The sequence below is a fragment of the Anguilla anguilla genome, chromosome 8, assembly GCF_013347855.1.
Source record: "Anguilla anguilla isolate fAngAng1 chromosome 8, fAngAng1.pri, whole genome shotgun sequence".
Lineage (NCBI taxonomy): Eukaryota > Metazoa > Chordata > Actinopteri > Anguilliformes > Anguillidae > Anguilla > Anguilla anguilla.
In genome coordinates this window covers 17,169,496-17,189,830 of record NC_049208.1, presented here as the reverse complement: position 1 = coordinate 17,189,830, position 20,335 = coordinate 17,169,496, and the positions used below count along the sequence as shown (strand labels likewise).

Genomic DNA, 20,335 nt, shown 5'->3' with positions numbered 1-20,335 from the left:
AGCCCATAGCGCAGAACTGCATAGGTCCATAGCGTATGCATGTCTATTTTTGAATTCCTTTAATTATTTCGTCCCATGTACGCGTTCGTCTGCTGCCCTCTAGTGATTATAAGTTCATTTTTTTCGTCCCACGTACGCATCCGTCTACTGCCCTCTAGTGACAACTATAACGTATTAGGCTACGTTACAAAATAAATACAAGTACTGGTATTGTGTTACATCTTCCTGTGTTCGGTAATAGTTGATAAAGGCTGAACAAATTTAAAATATTTCCAAAAAAAACTGAATCCAGGCTGCTGTGAAACCCAAACCCAAGTGAATGTTAACCCAGAAAAAGGCAGCTGATTGCGCCAGAAGTTAAATCATTTGTTTTCCCAAGAAATTCAAAACGGTGGAAAATCCATGTCATTAATTGTTCAGAATGAGGAGATAGACGTGTCTAAGAAATTTGGAGCACGTATGTGAAACAGGATATGCGTAATAACGGGTGTGTGTATGGATGTCATGCATAATAAATCAGCAATAAACCAGACATGCCTACCAAATTGCATGAGTTTGTGGGGGAGGAGGAGAAGAGAAAAACAATAGGGGTCGCTAATTAGGCTGACTCATGCCTACATTTGCATGTCTGAATACAGCAGGCCAGCAGTGTCATTGTCATGTAACAGTTCAAGACAATGGTGTACACTGCCTGGCACCAGAGGATTTTATAAGCCCACAATCAACCATTGTGGCAAAATTGATCTCTGCATGGTACTTCATATTTAAAAGATAGATGGGGGTGATGGCAAAGATGGGGCTTGCAGTCTTGAAGTTGTACACCAGTGTAACATTTATAAGCCAAGCATGTACTGAATTTAAGCATAATGGAATATTGACTTCTCTGTATAGCATAGCCTACCACTCAAACTGAAACAAAACTTAATCCTCACACTAAAATAGAGATGTTCCAAGAAATACAAGCACCATTCAACCATATAACACAAACTGAATATTATTTGTGCACTGAGTGAAGTATACTTATGATAACGTTTTGATCAGGAGAGTTCAGCCATGAAGTCAGTTGAATTCTAATTAAAATTCACTTTACCCACTGCATTCATTTAGGGAGAGAAATGTTTTTTTTGCAACTGTAAAAATTTGACCTATTCTATCATCAAAATGAACATGAAACCTAAGAATGGCACAACCTAATTCAGTTCATATTTTCTTATTATCCAATTAACTCTAAGGCCCTGACAAATGCATTCATTCTGAAAAGCCAGAAGTAGAGCAATTTTTTCATATACTCATGTAACAGTTCATACCGACTGACATTATGTGGAAGCACCTGCAGGTCATCTCCAAGGCTGGCAGACAGCAGCTTCTCTCATTTAACCTTGAAAACAAAAGGAGATCAGGAGAAAAATAGCAAAACCCGCAAGAACAACAAAGCAGAGCTTAATATCGGAAAGAAGCACACAAAGGCCAGCATTTAACAAATGTTGAACATTTATTTGAAGTGATAGAAATGTGGTATTGCTTGAATGAAATGAAAACAGCGTTTATAAACAGCTTGTTTGCAATGAAGATGTAAAAATAAAGCAGCATTCTTTCCTCGGCTGTACCATTTAAACAAAAAAATATAAATGTACACAAAATCAGAGGCAAAGGTATGAAATCTAAGGAGAAAAGCCTCAGACCAATACATACAATAATTATAGAATACATTAATAAATACCCAGAATTAGCATTTCCTCAAAACGAGCAGTGGATTTGTACAAGAAAAAAAAATGTTTATTTACAAAACTCAGTACCTTCTTACTGGCACGAGAAAATAAATTAAATTAAAAAAAACAAAGAAAATGCATGAAGGCCAAGTAAAATTTGTGCCATTTTTTCCCAATGGTCTATTTTGCATTCCTGAAAATGAATTATGCAGAGAAACTCAGGACAATATAAATACATCAGCATTTTTGTAAGGGCCTGTGAACACATAATTCCTACAGCTGTAGCTAGATATGTAGTGGCCTGTCTGAACCCATCCTAAAGAACAGTACAGCATTATTGCCTTGCTAGAATAGATACTCTTGTTACAATTTTGATAACTGAAAATGTGACAACTGGAAGGTAGATTTCTTTCAAAACACGGAAATAAATGACTCAATTACTACCCTTACATTTGAATCCAATACCAATTTTAATTTGAGTTTATGGATTTAAACTGTCAAAATAAAAGTTAAATTTAAATAATCTGCTTTTCACCATACAAAATCCCCAAAAGCCCACCAGTGCTTGACTGCAATGGCTTCTCTTACTATAATGTATATAATCTAATATGTTACAAATATTTCAAAATTTGAAAAAAATGTAAATATTTCTTATTTCCTACCAAAATAATTTCTGTCTGTAACACAGATTTTAATTATTGCGTCAATGTACACAATTTAGTTAATTTAGTTATAAAAATTAGAGTATCTATATACATTTCTTTTACACAATAATGCAATAGACCCATTCATTTTGATTTATCAAATAGGTAGGCTGCAAATATGTCAGTGCGGCAGCTAAACAAGGCCCTTTGTTTGCGCTGGACTGATACATATGGCCACTCTGCATAACAGGCACATCAGGTCACTTCCTGACAAATGACCACATTTCTTATTGTATACAATAAATTAAATAATAATGAAATAATAAATGATAAATAACTTATGAAATGTTTCCCCCCCTCCCCCCTCCAAACTGTAAAAATAGAATAGGTTCATAGATACAGTCTCTCTAATGTTTTGAACCAATGGAACTTTCATCAGTTTTTCACTAGTAGAAAAAAAACCAGGCCCCTCCCTTGAAGTTAAACACCAGGATTTTCTCCCCATTTTTTTTTTAAACCTGGTAAACACGAGCTGCGTTTATTCTTGGCATTGAGGTGCTGAGAAGCAAATTGCACTTTCAGGTCCAGAACGTTAAGCCAGTGCTACTTGAAATTTTAAGTGTGGCATTTGAAAAAAATAAATACAGCTACAAAATAAATTAGAACAGAACATTGTGTAATACACTGGAGCCATTACAATAGTAATCAAATTCATAATGTGAAATATGGCTGTAATGAGCTCGACTGCCGGTAATAACTTAAATGCTCAGGATAGTGTCTAATATAAACCCTTTTAGCTGTTGACCCAAGGACATACAAACGTAGTACCAAATATCATGGCTTCAGATTAACTCTTTAGCTTAGTTCCACAGTCAATAGTTGCAAGTGTGATAAGCAAAGTCATTTCAAGGGACTCAAATAATAATAATAGGGAGTTATGAGTTTGGCTGTGCTATGAACAAGTGCTTATCCAGTTTTAATGAGAAATTAAATGGACAATCCCTTCAGTTTGCTAGGATGCAGAGGGTCAGAGACACTGCAGTGAATTCTGGGGCTCCAGATTTGACACTTCAGCAATGGTCACAACGCACCGCACGGGAGGCTCAAAGGAAGTCCCTGAGGTGCACACACAATGATAGCTCATCATGACCCACATCAGCGAGAAATAATTAAATAAGGTACGATGACATAAATAAAGTGGCAGTTTCTGAAAGAGGGGGATGCGTCGCTGCTGAAGGGAGGCATAGGATGGTGCTGAGTACATGAGTAACTCTCTGCGGACCTGGGTCACATTTAGATGTCAGCCTCTACGCTGCGTATTAACAATGGACCTGTTCGAAAGGGCGGCTGCAATCTCACTGACTTCCAGACGAAAGTCAGAGAAAAGAAAAAACCCTTTCCTTTAAACCGAAACGTTTCACACTTAAAATGTGTAAAACGTGCGCGAGTTCCCGCTATCCCGCTATCCCGCCGCGCTTCGCTCCGCCAAACCCTCACGACTTAATGGCTTCTTCCAGCAGCTGATTGTCCGTGAAGGTGGCGGGGGGTTCTGGGACGGATTCGGACAGGCCAATCAGGGACTCCAGGAGGCAGGTGCCGGTCTCGCTGGAGTACGAGAGGCTGGGGTAGCTGGGCAGCTGGAAGTGGAAGAAATTGTCCAGGTGGTCGTAGTCCTTCAGCGAGCCGTAGAGGGCGCTGGGGCCGTAGTCGGGGAAGCTGCCGAAGAACTCCAGGTCCGAGTCGGAGGAGAGGCTCAGGTCCATGTAGCTCCGGGCCGAGGGCTCCACGGACGGGGACGGCGTGTTGGGGAAGTCCTGCAGGGGGCAGCCGTGGAACAGGGCGGCGGCCTGGTTGGCGTTCTCGTCCAGGTACGAGGAGATGGCGGGGCCCCGGGCGTCGGCGGCGCTGGGGTCGCCGTCCTCGCTGTCGGCCGCGCTCAGGCTCAGGATGCGCGCCAGCCCGTCGTCGTCCACGTCCAGCGCGGCCCCGCCGCCGGGGCGGGGCTCCGAATCCTCGCTCTGCCCCGAGGAGCTGGACGAGTCCGTGGTGTCGCTGCAGCAGCTGCTCTCTCCCGCCGACGCCAGCTGCGGGCTGAAGTGGAAGGAGGGCGTGGGAGGACGGGCCGCCTCCGGCTCCCGCTCCTCCTCCACCTCCTCCTGCTCCTCCTCCGCGGCGGTGGAGCTCTCCTCCAGCCTCTTCTCCAGCTCCAGCTTCATGATGGTGTGGATGTAGTGCGTCTGCACGCGGCTGGAGTTGAACTCGATGCGCCCCTCCGTGTTGCCGCAGCCGTCCTTCGTGCAGCCGCAGGGGAACGAGGAGTGGTCCATCTATTGGGGGACAAAGCCACAGGATGTTAGGGCGCGCAGGCACAGCAGCCTCCCAGTTCAAATCCCAATGTGCAACATCCCGGGACAAAGCGGCTACTTCTAATGGCTTCATGACATATCTACACAGTGAAGTGCTCGGTGTTAAGCCTCCGATATAAAACATTTTACTCTGACAAAGTACATATGATGCCTACTGGGACTCTGTCAGCGTAAATTGAACTCTGATCCAACGCAGCCATTTTGATACACAGATGTATAAACGGATAGTAATGAAATCGAATACTGACAACTGACTGCGAAGTAAATAAATCCCAATGTAGCATCATCTCAGTGAAGCATGCAACAGTGTTACAAACACAGAAAGCGGGTTTTTTTTCCCTAGTATTTGTGACAACTGGGGGATGGCATGGAGCTTAACCCAGGCACTTAAGACCCTCTTACGGGTCCTTGTTTGGGCAGAAAGTGGCACGTAAGGGGGCAGACAGCGGGTCCCTGGCACACTCTACCTGGCACTTGATGCCGGCCAGGCTGCAGGCGCAGGTGTCGGGCTCGCAGAAGCCCTGGCAGTCGCAGCCGCAGTCCTCCCGCGACAGGCGGATCTGGTGCAGCTGCCTCTTCTCCTCCTTGTCCACCTTCTTGATGCCGGCGGCCTTGAGCAGGGCGTGCCTCTGCTTGGAGGGGTAGGGGTGCAGGAAGGAGCCGTCGTCCAGGTCCACCCCGCTGATGTCCACCTCCTCCTCCGGGATGTCGTCCACCGTCAGCCGCTTGGCCTCCTCCGACTCCCGGGTGCCGTTATTGGTCAGCTGTGGAGAGCAGGAAATGACATCACGCCATGAGAACAAGAATTAATTCTCGGTGTGTGCTTGCGTGACTGTGTGTAGTGTGTGCCTGTGTGTGTGTATGTGTGTTTACATATGCGCGTGTGTGTGCTTGTAAACAACAGACACTGTTGGGAGAAATTGTAGTCTTGCAGTAAAATTCACTAGGAAGCCTAATTCTGTCCCTTTCCTGACTCCAGGAAGCAGTCAGTCTGGGTCCCATCTCCCTCACTTCCATGCAGGGACACGCGTCGCCCTCCCGTCCCCAGCGGTAAAGGCTCACCTTCAGCCTCAGGGCCTCCAGCTTCTCCTCGCGCAGCCGCTGGCGCAGCTTCTCGCGGCGGAGCTGGCGCTGCGCCACGGCGAACTCGGCCAGCGTGTAGCGGCGCAGGGCGCTGTGCCGGCGGTCCATGCCCAGGGTGCAGCCGCCGCGGCTGGGCACGCTGGTGAAGCCCTGGCACCGCGGGAAGAAGAAGACCGTCACGCTGTCAAAGTGCACGCCGTCCGGCCGCGGCCGCCGCGCCCGCTTCCCCGTCTTCAGGATGGACGAGGCTGCAGGGGGAGGGAGGGAGGGAGGGGCGGGGTCAGCGCGTCACTCACTCTGTTACAGTCTTCCCTTCTTTCCCATAAACACACAATTACACAAGAGACACACAAAACAAACTATAAACACATGAAGCATGCACAGCTATTTTTTATTTATGTATTTATTTAAACTGCAGATGCGTCTAGATCTTTGCTGTGCATCATTAAGGCCTGTTATATTATATTCTGTTTATTGAGCACCCCACTTTGCCAGATATCCTCTGTGAAAAAGATTCTGTAGCTCAGTGGGACTACCTGGTAAAAAATAAATTTGTATAATGTATTTTTAAAACTATAGAACAACACTCTTCTTGGTGGCACTACAAGGGGGTTCAGGAACTGGAGCTCTGTGCTGTGCGTTGAAATCTAGGAGAGATATCGCATCACTACCTTCAGCAAGACGCGTAAACAGAGTTCCCACAGGAAAAATGCAGGGTAAGCGAATTAAACGTGCTGTAAAATGTGAGACATGTGAGCTGGCCAGCACACAGGCATCTGCACAGAAAATAAAGTGCGCTGGACAAAAGGGTAATTCACTGTCACACAACACCGAGAAGGAGAAGGAGGAAAAAAAGAGAGCCAAGAAGAATGGAAGCTCCAGTCTATCTGTTCTATAGTGGTATGTTTGCCTGGGACAGACGCCAGGGCTATTGGAAGGAATTTAGTGGAACGGGGCAGAACAGCTCGGCAGAGGTCCAGATATCAGTCTAAACACACAAGACGCAGATGCACCCGCTTGCAGTTCCGTAATCAGCCACTAGATGGTGTACCATGCACGCAAAATCCCTCTGGCCAAAGTACACATTGAAAAATACCCAAGCCTGTCATTTTTAAAGTCACTACACAGGACCTCCGAGTGGCCACACATGGTATATACACAGGAAAGCAGGCATGTTGGATCTATTTAAGTACAGCTTATTATGCTGCTATTAATATTATGCAGTAAAAGTCTACACTCTCCTGACTCTTTAAAAACATGATTCCTACACCCCAAAATGTGAATGGGGGGGTCCCACAAATGCCCAAGTTAGATCATTACTACTCGGACATACTGCATGTTCCAACTTCTATTACTCTCTCCCTCTCTCTGTATAACACATAAACATGCAGGCACACATAAAGATACAGGCACACACAGACATGCATACACACACACAACACACACGCACACACACACACACACACACACACACACACAGAGTCTAAGCGGAGTCTGGAGCAGTCTGGCAGGCTGCCAGGTCAGATGTCACAGGCGCACATCCGCACCAGTTCCACGCCACTAATTACAGGGAGGCGGAGACCAGGAGCCAGCGACTGTGAGCCCAGACCGCCCTGCGTTCCTCTGTCCCTCAGTCACAGGGAAGAGGCAGACACGTGAACCCGGGGCCGCCGCGTTCGGGAAAACAACCCAGGAATGTCCCACCGGCGGAGCCACGCAGCGCCAGGGATGGAGAGATGTGTGGGAATTTGGAATCTTCCGGAAATGGGGAGAGGCGAGGCGATTCTCCCACAGCTTTGGCTGTTGGGTCTATTTATTTTTGCAAACAGCTGGGTGTATTTATTTTTGCAAACATTTTGGTATCTGCAAACAGCGTTCTCCTTGTCCCCCTTACTCCCACCCCCCCCCCCCATCGCCCCCGCCCCGGTCCATGCAGCAACCGTATCAGATGGTGGGGGTGGGGGGTTTAGAACCCTCTCCTGTTTAAACCAGCAGAGAGACCAGCTGTGCGCGTGCTAGCCCCTGCACCACGAGAACAAATAAAGCACACATGAAACTCCCACGCAGCGTGTCCGTGATTTACAGCACACTCCTGCACTTCGGCGCAGGAACATTCAGCCCTGTGTTTCCCCCGCTCCGCACGTCTGGGGAAGTTTTAAAGGAGCACATTTTCTTCCCAGCCCTGCGATCCAAAACGGTTAACTAACAGCAGCTTGCCTTCTGCTAACAGAGCGCATGGGAAAGTGCCACCGGGCCATTTTTTTCGGTGCAGCTGTCCCGCACAGAGACCCGAGTTAGCGGTTCTGAGAACGCGAGCCCGTTTCGATTGATCGGGTTCACCACGAATCCCAGCGTGTCCACAGAACAGCCCCCGAACGCTTCCGGAATGGCTGCCACCCTGCTCGCCACGAGCGTTCAGCCAAAAACGAAAACAAGCCGTCTCTCTGGCTACCCCCTCTGGTGTGCGGCCGTGTGATAAGGCACAGGGGCTCGTCCTCCAAACGGCCCGCTGGTCTGGCCTGATAGCAGGAGACCCTGCGCTGACCCCACGGCCTGACACTCCCCCTCCCTCCCTCCCTCTGCACTGGGGCCTTTACCTCTCCCTCCCTCGCTGTCTCTCTCCATCCCGCTCTTCTCTCTCGCTTTAGAACGGTCCTCATCCCTCTATCTAAACCAGCCGCACATTTTTTCCCACACCAATAATTTTATCATTCCCTTTTCCCTCCATTTCCCACCATATCTCCTCCTTCTCCTCCTCCTCTCTCTCTCCAGCTCTCCTCCTCTCTCACTCTCTATCCAGTGCTCTCCTCCTTTCTCACGGCTGTTCTGATTTCTCTATTCCTCTCAGTCCATCTCCTTTCTCTCCCTCCATCTCCCTCCCTCCTTTACATGATCCTCTCTGTGTAGTGTATTTTAGGCAGGTGTGTGTTGGGTGTTCAGACTGTGGCAGGTGTGTGTTGGGTGTTCAGACTGTGACAGGTGTGTGTTGGGTGTTCAGACTGTGACAGGTGTGTGTTGGGTGTTCAGACTGTGGCAGGTGTGTGTTGGGTGTTCAGACTGTGGCAGGTGTGTGTCGGGTGTTCAGACTGTGACAGGTGCGTGTTGGGTGTTCAGACTGTGGCAGGTGTGTGTTGGGTGTTCAGACTGTGGCACGTGTGTGTTGGGTGTTCAGACTGTGACAGGTGTGTGTTGGGTGTTCAGACTGTGACAGGTGTGTGTTGGGTGTTCAGACTGTGGCAGGTGTGTGTTGGGTGTTCAGACTGTGGCAGGTGTGTGTCGGGTGTTCAGACTGTGGCAGGTGTGTGTCGGGTGTTCAGACTGTGGCAGGTGTGTGTCGGGTGTTCAGACTGTGTGTGTTGGTTCTGCTGAGGTCTGTAGCACACAGTATGCAGAGGCTCATTGCCAGCACTGCTCACTGGCTGTGTGCCCACCCCATTAAACTGCCGATCTCACACAGTCAGAGCGCGCCCCCACGCTACCGTATGGAGGCCCCTAAAAGCAAGGCACACTGCAGTACCAAGTTAAGGTGTGTGGATCTCAAAATATGTGACACACAGATGTACAGTTATTTTCCTGTAGGGTACATTTTGCTGATTACTGCAGAAGGTTCATTTTTTTTTACCCCTAAAACTATTTCATATGTGCTCTATCGCTCGGGGCCTGGAGGTAGGACGGAGAGATAAGGAGAGCTTGCGAGAGCTGGAAAGCGGCGTGGCGGACGACTGCGAGGCCGCGTTACTCGAAAAGCGGAAGCACACTCACTGGGAAGGGCTGGCGCTGGGGAACTGGGGTTGCTGGGCCTGGAGTCCAGGGTGTCGGAGTAGCAGCTGTCCCCATCGGACTCCCACTCCGAGAAGGCGGAGGAGGAGAGGGAGGAGGGCGAAGCCGACGAGTAGCAGGGGTCCTCGTCCACCTCCTCAAACTTCCTCTTGAGTGGCCTGCTCATGGCGCTTCTGAGGTGGCTGGACTGTCTGCTGGGCCCAGAACAGACGCGACAAAGATTAATACGAGCAATCGCAGCGAAACTCGCGGGCTGTCAATTATTTCAAAACCTGTATTTGCAATTTTTCTGGGAATCTCCATAGCTAATTAGTTATAATGTTAAAAGACAATATCAACAATAAAGTGCAAAAAAGTACACTAAAACAGTTGTTATTCTTAAAGAGTAAAAGCATAGTCACATCAAACTTCCTATTCAAATGTGCAGAGAACAGACACCTCTTATCTTCCAGGAAGTACTTAAAGTTGAACAGGAAGCTGAAGTCAAATCAATCAACCCCCTCGGCCAAATCATTCAGGAAGCCTTCAACCTTCAGCTAATCCAAGCTAGTTAACAAACACAACACACACACCTCAGATGACACACTGCCTATTCCAGCCCCCTCTCCCAGACTCCCTCACGCTAACAGGCCCGCAGAGCGCTCTGGACACAGAGCTCCGGTTCGGTATTTACAGAGTGCTTCCGAAGAAGCCGTCCTGTATTCGCTTTAATCCAGCCGTAGGCGGCCCGGTTCGGCAAACAACCCGTGCCTGCATTTCCTGTGACCTGAGGCTGGGGCAAATCGTGGCCGTTCAGAGGAAGAACAATCGATCCTTTCAAAAGGACACGGAGCCCCTCCTTCCCAGCCTTCCAGACTCCCGCAGGGGCCGAGGCCCAGCCGCTCACTAATAACCTGCTCATCTGTGGGAGCGAGCCAGATTCCCCCGGGCACCCGTCCACGGCCGTTTCCCAGGAACCCGTCCGCCCGTTAGAGCCCCTGCTTAACCCTTTAAGGTGCGGGATCACAAACGTGCGATCACAATGTTCTTAACTGAACATTCTAATGCTGATGTAACGGCCACCACAGGTAATCGAAAGCAATGGAGCTCGAGAACACAGACTAGGTTTTCTGGAATGTTTTTTTTCTTAATTTCTTAACTTTCCCATCCAAAGGGTTAACTGGCAGTGGGAGAGAAGCTAGCTTGTACGGGGTGACCCAGCTCGCACAGCGACACAGAGAGTGTATCACAGAGAACTGGGTCCAGGACTGCAGGGTTCAGTTGAGACAGTATGCAGTCCAGGCTAAGTTGACCCTAAAGATACACAAAGACCTTTGGCCCTGTCACTGCTATCAGTGAGAGCTACATTTTCTTCTTCGGGAACAGGAGGAAAAGATGGTGTATGATGGGAGATAAACAGCGTAAGTGGCAGAGCTGGAAGGTGACTGCGAGCAGGTAGCAGAATAGAGGCTGCATCTCAGCCATTTTGGAAGATTAACATTTAAGCGAGGAGCTGGCTTCAGAATGAAGAAGCTCTGATGTTTTCGAAGGGATCGATTGACCTGGCGATGATTACAGAAGAGGGCCCGCTAACACAAAAAGGAATTTGCGCCGCACTGCGCTTCAGACGTTCTCCACTCTGAAAGTAAACCACTCCAATTTTCACCTCTTCTGCAATCATACCAGGGCACTGTGGCGGTAAATGAACCATCATGTTAAAGCACTCTGGAATGGCACAGAAGCATAGCTGAGACCAAACCTCTGACACCCTCTGTCCACTCCATGCATCTGTCCATAAGCCAGGCAGCCAGATGATAAAAAATCATCTTCAAAGAAGATGTGCACAAAGTTGTCATCTTAACATGGAAATGCAACAGCATTACTCTAAAAGGATGGGCTCATGAGAAATTAGGCTACTTCATAAACAGTATTGCACTCTTTTTATTGAACAAAATAACTTTTTTTCATTAGGAAATCTGATCTAATACATTGTCATTTGAAAACAATGCAAAGAGAATGAGAATCGTCGTTTTCCTCCTAACTTAAGCACCATTTAGGCGGCGAAGTTAGAAAAGGAGTTTTATTTTCAAATAAATCATTCCAAGCGGGAATAACGCAACCCTTTCGTCGGCAGTTGCGGGACAGCCGGTGAAAGCCTGGGGGTCAGAGAATAATACAGCCCAAGAGCCCCTCAATATTTCAGCACAGCCAGAACAAGACCGCAGGGGCACATAAGGGGGCTTTCACACACACGCAAAATGCCATCGTGAGGAAAAACACACACACATCTCTCCAGTAGCGCACTACCCAGGGTGAGAGGTGAACCTACAGTGCTAGTGTCACACTGAAGAATGGCGCTGTTTTAGGGTTAAGTGTGTCGTATCATTTATATTTACATAAACGTGAATTGTTACGGTAATGAGCACCCAGACACCGAACAACCCATCGGCCAATGCAAAAGCTGAACGCACAGAGTACTTGGATGCATATATAATTATTTTCACACTGAAGAGGTGGATTGCTTCTTGTTCGTTTAAAAACAGCGCTTGAGCCAAAGATGGCTATTTACTTGTCTCCTTTAATTAGCCACAGACACCCCTCCAACCCCCCTTAAGCAACCCCCTCCCCCTCCTCCAGAGGATGTAGGTGGGTTGGGTACCCAGACCCGTCAGTCAGAGCACCACTCTGTCAGGAAGGGCCCACGACCATTAGCAGAGCTGGGCTGTTCGCCTCCACCCCGACCTCCGTCAGTCCAGCTGGACAGAACCCCAAACACGGCCCGCCAAGCACTGTGCTGTACGTCAGTGCATACGCAAGACAGCACGCTTCATTTCACACTCTTCATTCAAGACTCTGTTCATCTGAGATGAGATTTGAAATGGGAGGGAAAAATAAACACTATTTCATTATTTTTTTTTAAACATTTTTTTAAATCGCCTATTTGCAATGGAGTATGTCCAGAAGGAGATGGAAGCTGCTCATGGGGTGAGATTAGCAAAGTTAACCCACAAAACTAACCCATTTCATTCTTCACATTCAGGTTATGATCAGGTAGGTACTAAGCTTTAATACTCTCAGAGACACTTTACAGGCACCGCAAAACTATTTGCACCAGCATCCACTGACTACATCAGATTCACTTTGAACTGATGTGTCCGTGTGATAAAAATCGCCCACAAACACTGAAAAAAAACACCAGCAGCAGTCACTTCAACAAAACTTTCTGATAAAAAGAGGCTTCAAGGCCAAATGAACAGGCCTTAAAGCTGGGACAGCATTACAAACAGCAAAAAGGCAAAACCCGGGAAGGCTGTAGTAACACTGCTGTAATGCGTCCGGTCTAGGAAGAACCAGCAATCTCCCAGGTCTGCCTGCTTTCTCCAACTGATCCCACTGAATTGCAATTCAATAATAATAATAATAATAATAAAACTGTGATAAAGTTTTCCACAAGCAAAAGTATCATGCGAACACAGTTGACATGACAGATTCCAAAGGGTAATCTTCTGTCAAGTAACTTGCCTTTTTCTTTTTTTGTGTATTGCATTTCTTAATTTTTGATAGGATAAAAAAAACAAGATACCAAACCCTGTGTTATCCCTAAAGGATGAATAAACTGCACTGATATTTGGTGGTTGGAGAAGGCAACCCTGATATATATATAGTCAGTGAATATGCATCTCCCTGGATGTGATATATCCAACAGGTCTCACCTCCAAATATTTGAATAAGAGAACCCTGAGCACTATGAGACCCTTACACCTTCTCTCAGAATAATGCCTCCAGCCAAATAAGTCTCACTCACTCTCAATTTCAAGCTATGCTATTTTGAGAAGGGTTCTTGTGATGTTCTTCTTCAGGATATCGAGTTTTAACTTGATATCGAGTCTTATCACTGATCACGTGGTGCAAATCGTTCAAGCGATCAGAAATGTGGTCTCGTGTCTAATTTAAAGCGCAGTTTAAAACTCGTGGCTCTCACAGTTGCAGACAGCTTTGAGGAACATTAATTCTCACACGATACCCTTCCACAAGCGTTTATTATTCTGGAGTAGTAAATAACCTGCAAGATTAGTGCTGGTTAAAATAGCTTATTTTAGCCAGCCTCCAAAAAAAACCCAGAGTGAGAACTGGGAACTTATTTTCCAGGCTTGGCATAGGGCTGGCAACAAGAACTGATCATACATGGTGTACCGTGTGGTGCCTGTCGGGACAGTGTCTGGCGCCAGGGAACAAAGTTCACCGAGGTTCACCTGCGTCTGACGCGGGCTCTCCGCTCCACCGTCAGAGGCAGCCTCAGGTGCCAAGCACACGCAGCGTCTGGGCACTCTCCCGATCGCAGAGCGACTGCATCCCCGGCGGCTTTTATCTGATTGGGGTTGCGCAAGTGACCGCACTGTAAACAATTAACTCCCGTCACGCCTGGGTCGGGTTGCAGGCTCAAGGTTCTGGTGAAAATGCGAGCAAAATTATGCAACACGCACACCATGAGATTCCTGCCAAAAAATGTAAAAGCTGCAGAGGCCAATTCTTTTGAGATGGAGACGGCCCATCTTGTCAGACATGCATAATGTTAATGTCTAGGCCTCAGATGAAAGACCAGAGACTGGTGTATAAGCTTTTGAATTATGAATCTTTTTTTATTTCTCCAAGGAATAGCCCAACCTTTGGAGCACAGGAAAACTGGCAGCCGTGAACTACTGGAGCTTTTAAAAGCTTCAGTCAGCTGTTTTTAATTTGACTCCTCCCAACCAGTCTGAAATCAAATTTGATTCTTTACAAATTGTAGGCCTAATGGCAACATTTTCTTAACAGCTTTTCATCCGTTTCATGGAGAAACACAATCAATTCTCATTTAGTTGCATTCCTATTTCGCCCGTCCATTCATGGTTAAAATACACCTATGCTCATCAAATCACTATGCTTAATACATAGCAAACAAAAACGTATAAATGGGCCCAGGTCGACCACTGAGCCCGCAATGCGTGATATTTTAATTAAGAACAGGAATGTGGGACGGAAGAGGGGAGAAGGAAAGAGGACGCATTTCTGGGCAGCAGAAGTAGGTCATTGTCTTTTAACCGGGGACTACCTGACAATTTGATTTGTGTTAACATTGTTCACTGAACAGAAACTGCGGCGCCGCTGAACCTAGAGGGCTGGTCCGTGTTATGTTAAATATTGAGCACTTCCTTCCTCCTTATCCTCTATTCTACTGAGAAAAAGAGCAATGGTGCTAGATGGTGACGCTGTCAGTTATGCTACCTTTCGCAGCCATTTGATAAGTCACCGTGGTGCATTTGCTGCGTTTTCTCTCCGTCATCGCATCTTCCATTTCGATTACCATTAAATCATACGGAGAGCGCAACATCAGTAGTGTGTCACCGTACGATAAGAATCTCGGACAGACCAAAAAGACCAAGACAGCTGAAAACAGAGAAGCGATATTGCAGAAGTGGGAAAAGGAAAAACTTTTAAAGGGACCAAAAAAGGTGATTCTAGATGCGGTGTTGGCCAGGCTCGTCAGTGAGGAAAATACAGGAAGTTATTTTAAAAATTCCCCTAAAAGTCTATTTGCACATATGCACGCAATTCATTCTCAAATCATTTTAGTTTACAGTGGTATTGTAATATGATCACTGAAGGGTGCTGAATGGTCCAGATTAATCATTTTCATAACCCATGATAGAAGTGGCTAAATTATAAATCATTGTCAGTGAATTTCGAAGCAGCTCAAAAAGCTATAAAACTATAAAGTGAAAAGGGAGGCACTGCTTCGAATCCTCTGGTCATAGAGGACATAAATCCGACATGGTTTTGTTCAGATCTTCATTCTCGCACCTGTTACCCCGTACCTCGCAAAAAAAAAAAAAAAAAAGCGGACGTAGGATGACTCGAGAGTTGTTGCTTTCTCTGTGACCCGGTGGCTGTTCAGCGTATCGCAGACTGACCTGAATTCCTAGCGGGGATTTGCCCAGACAGCCTCGGGTGGTTGCCTCGTGGCTGAACAACGGTCTAGCATCCGTGTGCAAAGCGTGCACGGAGCTTTCCCGGCGCTGCACCGCAGGCTAGCGGCAGACAGCGATTTTGCAGATGTTAAGTTCTTGCCGGCCGCCTCACGACAACCTTCCTTCCTACTGCTGATCTCCAGCCCGCGTCATTCATAGTACTGTCCATTCCCGAAAGCACGTGTGCGATACAACTACAGATGGTAGTAAAGAACAAGATCATTCCATTGCGGTTTCGGCATGTACGGAGTGCTCAGAATAGTTTTTATTAACTTGTATATTTTCTTTATATATTCGAATGCATATTATTCAAGATGACCTTTACAAGTATATCATAATTGCTTCATAAATTGCTAGTCAAAAATGATTAAATAACAGTAGGCTAGTAATAATAATTATCCTGCAGACAGGAAAGACATGCCTAATATTCAATAAACAGTAAGGCCTTGTGCTGTATCATAGCAACCTACGTCCTTTTGAGTTTTGTTTTCACTTTGTTTTCACTAAAATATAATCCTCTGTGGTGCACTTTGCCAAGGAGACATTCTGTTCCTTGCCTTCTTCCTCTTTCTCTCATTCAATCCAAATGAGAGAAGAGGGTGGAGACTTTAAACAAATAAATAACACCAGGGCTCAAGTCAACAGGAGTTCCACACTGGCAGCCCCGCTCCCTCCGCTCTGGGATAACGCAACAAATATTTAACCCAGATGTGTTCCAGCAGTTTCCCCACCCCCATTCCTCTCGGAAAGGGAAAGTGCGCTCCACACGCCGCTCCCGCGCGCTGGGCTCCAGCCCTCCGAGGAGGGCGTGAATGCGAGTGGGTTAGAGACACCGTGACTGTCAAAACTGACACCGCTGCAACTGATTAATGGCTGCTAAATTACACCGCGGTCATTCGCCGTATTTTTCCATTTGCTGAGTACAGAGTGCCTTAATTCTGCCGATTTTCAAACGGAGGGGATGTCCCTCCAATTTAACCTGAGCAAATGCTTGCTGTAACTGTAATTGTGATGTTGACCCAACTGACCCTGGGTCAATTGGAGGAGCTAAAGCACCAGAGCGCTGGACATTTGGACATTTTCCCTCTGCAGGCAATTAGATTTCATTTCAGCCCCCCTCAAACACAGAGGAGATCCACGGTCACAACCTGCACCTTGTTTCTGTTCTCTCTTTAGCATGACACTCACTGAATAACAACCTCAACAGTACAGAAAAGGCCAGTAAATACACCACTGACCTGAGAATGCTTATACATGCAAATTAAGAGGTTTGAGCTGAGCTGGAACGCCTCCCATTGCTGAAACCATCATGTGCTGTGGTTTAGGGAGGGGAGCACACCTTTGAAATGCAACAAGCACTTTGCTTTAAAGGGTTTGACCAGCTGTCAGTCTGGAGTTTCCTGAACATTCCCGATCAAACCCTCACATCCCTGAGCATTCCCAAGCTAAGCACATCCCACTGCATTCCCAAACTAAGCACATCCCTGAGCAGGTTTAGCCTGGGTTCGTCTCTAGTCCGCTGTGAGTAGACTAAAGAATGTGGTACACAGGGGTGGTGTGGCAGGTCTTGGCTATTAATAATGGAATGCATTTATTTTTTTACTGAAAAACCAGAGAAAATTGGCCCTCAGTGTGGAGGCGGCATCACACATGGGAGGCCTGTCCCTTGGGGGGGGGGGGGGGGGGGCTGTCTGGGGCACAGGAGGTCAGCCCCGCACCGGCGAGCTGTACGCAAAGCTGGGGGACACCACAAAGCAGATGGAACCCCTTGGCTGCACCCCCCCACCCCAACCCCCCTCCCCACCCCAATTCTGTCCAGGCACACAAAAGCTGGAGCACTCTGGGAAAATAAGTAATCAGGCACACCCAGTCTGAGGCCAGCTGGTTTTCAGCACCTCTTTCTCGCCAGCTCTAATGCCAGGAGAGGCTGCAGTGCTCACGCCACACTGTCCCCAAAACAGCTCACACCTCTGTGCTTCTGCAAAAGCCCCTTGTGTGATTATAATGATGGAGCAGAAGAAGCAGGAAACCAGTTAGACAAGTCTGAACATTTATACCTGCAGTCTCTCTCTCTCTCTCTCTCTCACCCTCTAGACTCTCTCGCCCTCTCTCTCTCATGCATAATTCAGACAGGCTCCTCTCAGTGACACATGCAGGTGCAGCATATAAGCAGTCATTCCTCGAGACTCCATTTCCCTGTGGAAAGGAGAGGCATCGTTTTTTCCCCACCCATTTCTTTCTTTCCTTTCTTTTTGCCCACAGCTACCAACAAATCCAAGTTCAGGGGGTGGGGGGAGAAAATCCTTTTTTAATGATATCAGCACAGGAGCCAAGAAACCAAACTGAAATGGGGAGGAACATTTCACATGCCAATGAATGAGTAGCTCTCATTGTTTCCATGCTATCAGAATGACCTAATATTCCCCACAGGAACTTTCCAAAGGGGTTTCTGCCATGGAGCAAGTGGTTCTTTCTACAATTCACCAATAAAATTTCAAACTGCATGACTCTCTCCACTTCCAGTGGGAAGTGCCAAATATCTAGCATTCCATCTTTATCGCTACTTTATAACCACTTACGGCTGAAACAGTTTCACACCAGTAGCCTACAAATTTGCCAAGACCCTGCATGTATGGATATGGATGTGCTGTATGAATGGACAGGTATGACCACAGCTAATAAATCAACATCTAACTAATCATTTCAGAGTGGGAATTAGAATTTGTCACACAGATTTTTCTACTGAAAACGTAACCTCATAAGATTTTTTTTAACGTGCAAAGATCCTACTTAAGTCCCAAACCTTATTCGTGCATTAATAGATAAATTAACACAACCCTTGAGCAATTCTCTGAGGTCAGCATTTACGTTCTATGGCGTCTGTTAATGTTTATTAATAAGACAGGCCGCGTTAACCACAGACACTACAACAAGGAAGTCGGTGGACTCGCCTTGCAAAGCTCAGAGGGTTGGGCGAGTAATTGCGGCCCCCCGTTGTGTGCAAGAAGTGGGGACAGTCTAGCATGTGGCAGTTATTTGAAGCATCATTAAACCCAGAGTTACGTAGACCCAAGAAGCTTGCCTAATTAACTTCTCTTTGAACAGCACGTTAAAACCGCACGGCTCCGTCACCAAATTATACGTTTTGGTAAATCTTAGGAGTCCCCCAACGTGTTTAAACCTGGGAGATTTGTTTAATACCATTCACTTAAAAACGATTTGTCAAATGCCATCTCATTCAAAATTAATGTTTTGCTGTAACTGTGCTGAAAATGAAAACGTGATCATTTTCAATGAGGCCGATGTAGTGTTATTGTTCTCCATTTACAAATTATTATTGGCAGCTTGACTAGCATTCTCAATAGAATAAACAGCACCGCGCATAGATCTTCAGTCAAATTCCTAGCCAAAAGTGTTGCAGTTAACCTCCCAACCCCCGGAAACTCACGCTTTTGATAATTACTAATGCAACATTGTACTGCTGTGCTGCGCGCGGTATGCCTCCAGTCAGCTGTAGTTCCTTCAGGAGTCGCTCTTGTAACAAATACGAGGCGAATCGCTACAGCCATGAACAAGGGAAATCCAGTGCAGTTACTGAACACATACTGGCGACAGGGAGCCAACCGCTTTATATCACATAAACCTCCAAACTGAGTGTTAATTAAGATAATGTGTTAAACACACTACAGGCATAATGTTACACAGCTTTTACACTGGCGTAGCCTTCACCGCATGTCAATGTTCGATACGGTAGTATGCCATACTTTTATCACCAAACTATTTTTTTAGCACCAGCACCTGCAAACCTAGCGTAGAGCGTTTGACAACCTTAGTATTTTAAACGTTTCATTTTACACAGCGCATTTATCCACTGGCAACCGTAGGCTAGCTTACATTGTTGCATGTAGCATTCGTAACTACACACAAGAAACACTTAACGGCTAACATATACTCTATTTCTTGAGTACCATACATGACAGATTGTTCAGACAATAATTACAATGGCAAATTAGAACCTTCCCCACAAATTGTATTAAATTGTGTGCATCTCCAGTCCAGCCTATTTTTAAAGAGTCAATAAAAAAGCAGTGGTTTCAGTTTAATGCGGTTTGCCCTGTTCATAAATGCAAACTTACTTTACACAAAAAATAATTACTACTAACTACCTTAGTCGGAGTTACATACACCGAAGAACATTCAAACTATTTGGCAGGAGTCCAGCCGAAAGCACTTTAAACACAAACTATCCGTATAATGCGAAATAACCACCGCATCAAACACAGCACAATTTGATACTCACCAAGAGTTCGTCGATCCGTTCACCATTAATTTAAAAAAGACCAGAAATCCGTAAATGTGGGTGTAATTTAGTCCGCGGAACTGCGCTTATCCATGCATAGTCTAGACCCTAGAGCGCTTGCTTTTTGTCTCACAGCTGAATGAGAACCACAGCAGCTGAACGCTTCCTCTTGTCTGATTCCAGCCTGCTCAGCGGTGCTGCTTTTCGTCAGTGGAAAACGGTGGGCGTCTGACGCAGGCGGTGACACATAGAGAGAGAGAGAGAGAGAGAGAGAGAGAGAGAGAGAGAGAGAGAGAGAGAGAGAGAGAGAGAGAGAGAGAGAGAGAGAGAGAGAGAGAGAGAGAGAGAGAGAGAGAGAGAGAGAGAGAGAGAGAGAGAGAGAGAGAGAGAGAGAGAGAGAGAGAGAGAGAGAGAGAGAGAGAGAGAGAGAGAGAGAGAGAGAGAGAGAGAGAGAGAGAGAGAGAGA

General features: G+C 46.6%; 1 protein-coding gene across 1 annotated transcript; it reads right to left on the bottom strand.

Moving 5' to 3' along the window:
- Positions 1–1,473: 1,473 nt before the first annotated feature.
- Positions 1,474–20,106, bottom strand: LOC118234105 (cysteine/serine-rich nuclear protein 1-like). The gene is made up of 5 exons (XM_035430426.1): positions 19,870–20,106; positions 9,565–9,776; positions 5,782–6,050; positions 5,187–5,483; positions 1,474–4,680 (listed from the first exon to the last, which is right to left on the bottom strand). The coding sequence occupies exons 1-5, from the start codon at positions 19,893–19,895 to the stop codon at positions 3,847–3,849; spliced, it is 1,638 nt and encodes a 545-aa protein (XP_035286317.1). The 5' UTR covers positions 19,896–20,106; the 3' UTR covers positions 1,474–3,846.
- Positions 20,107–20,335: the final 229 nt, after the last annotated feature.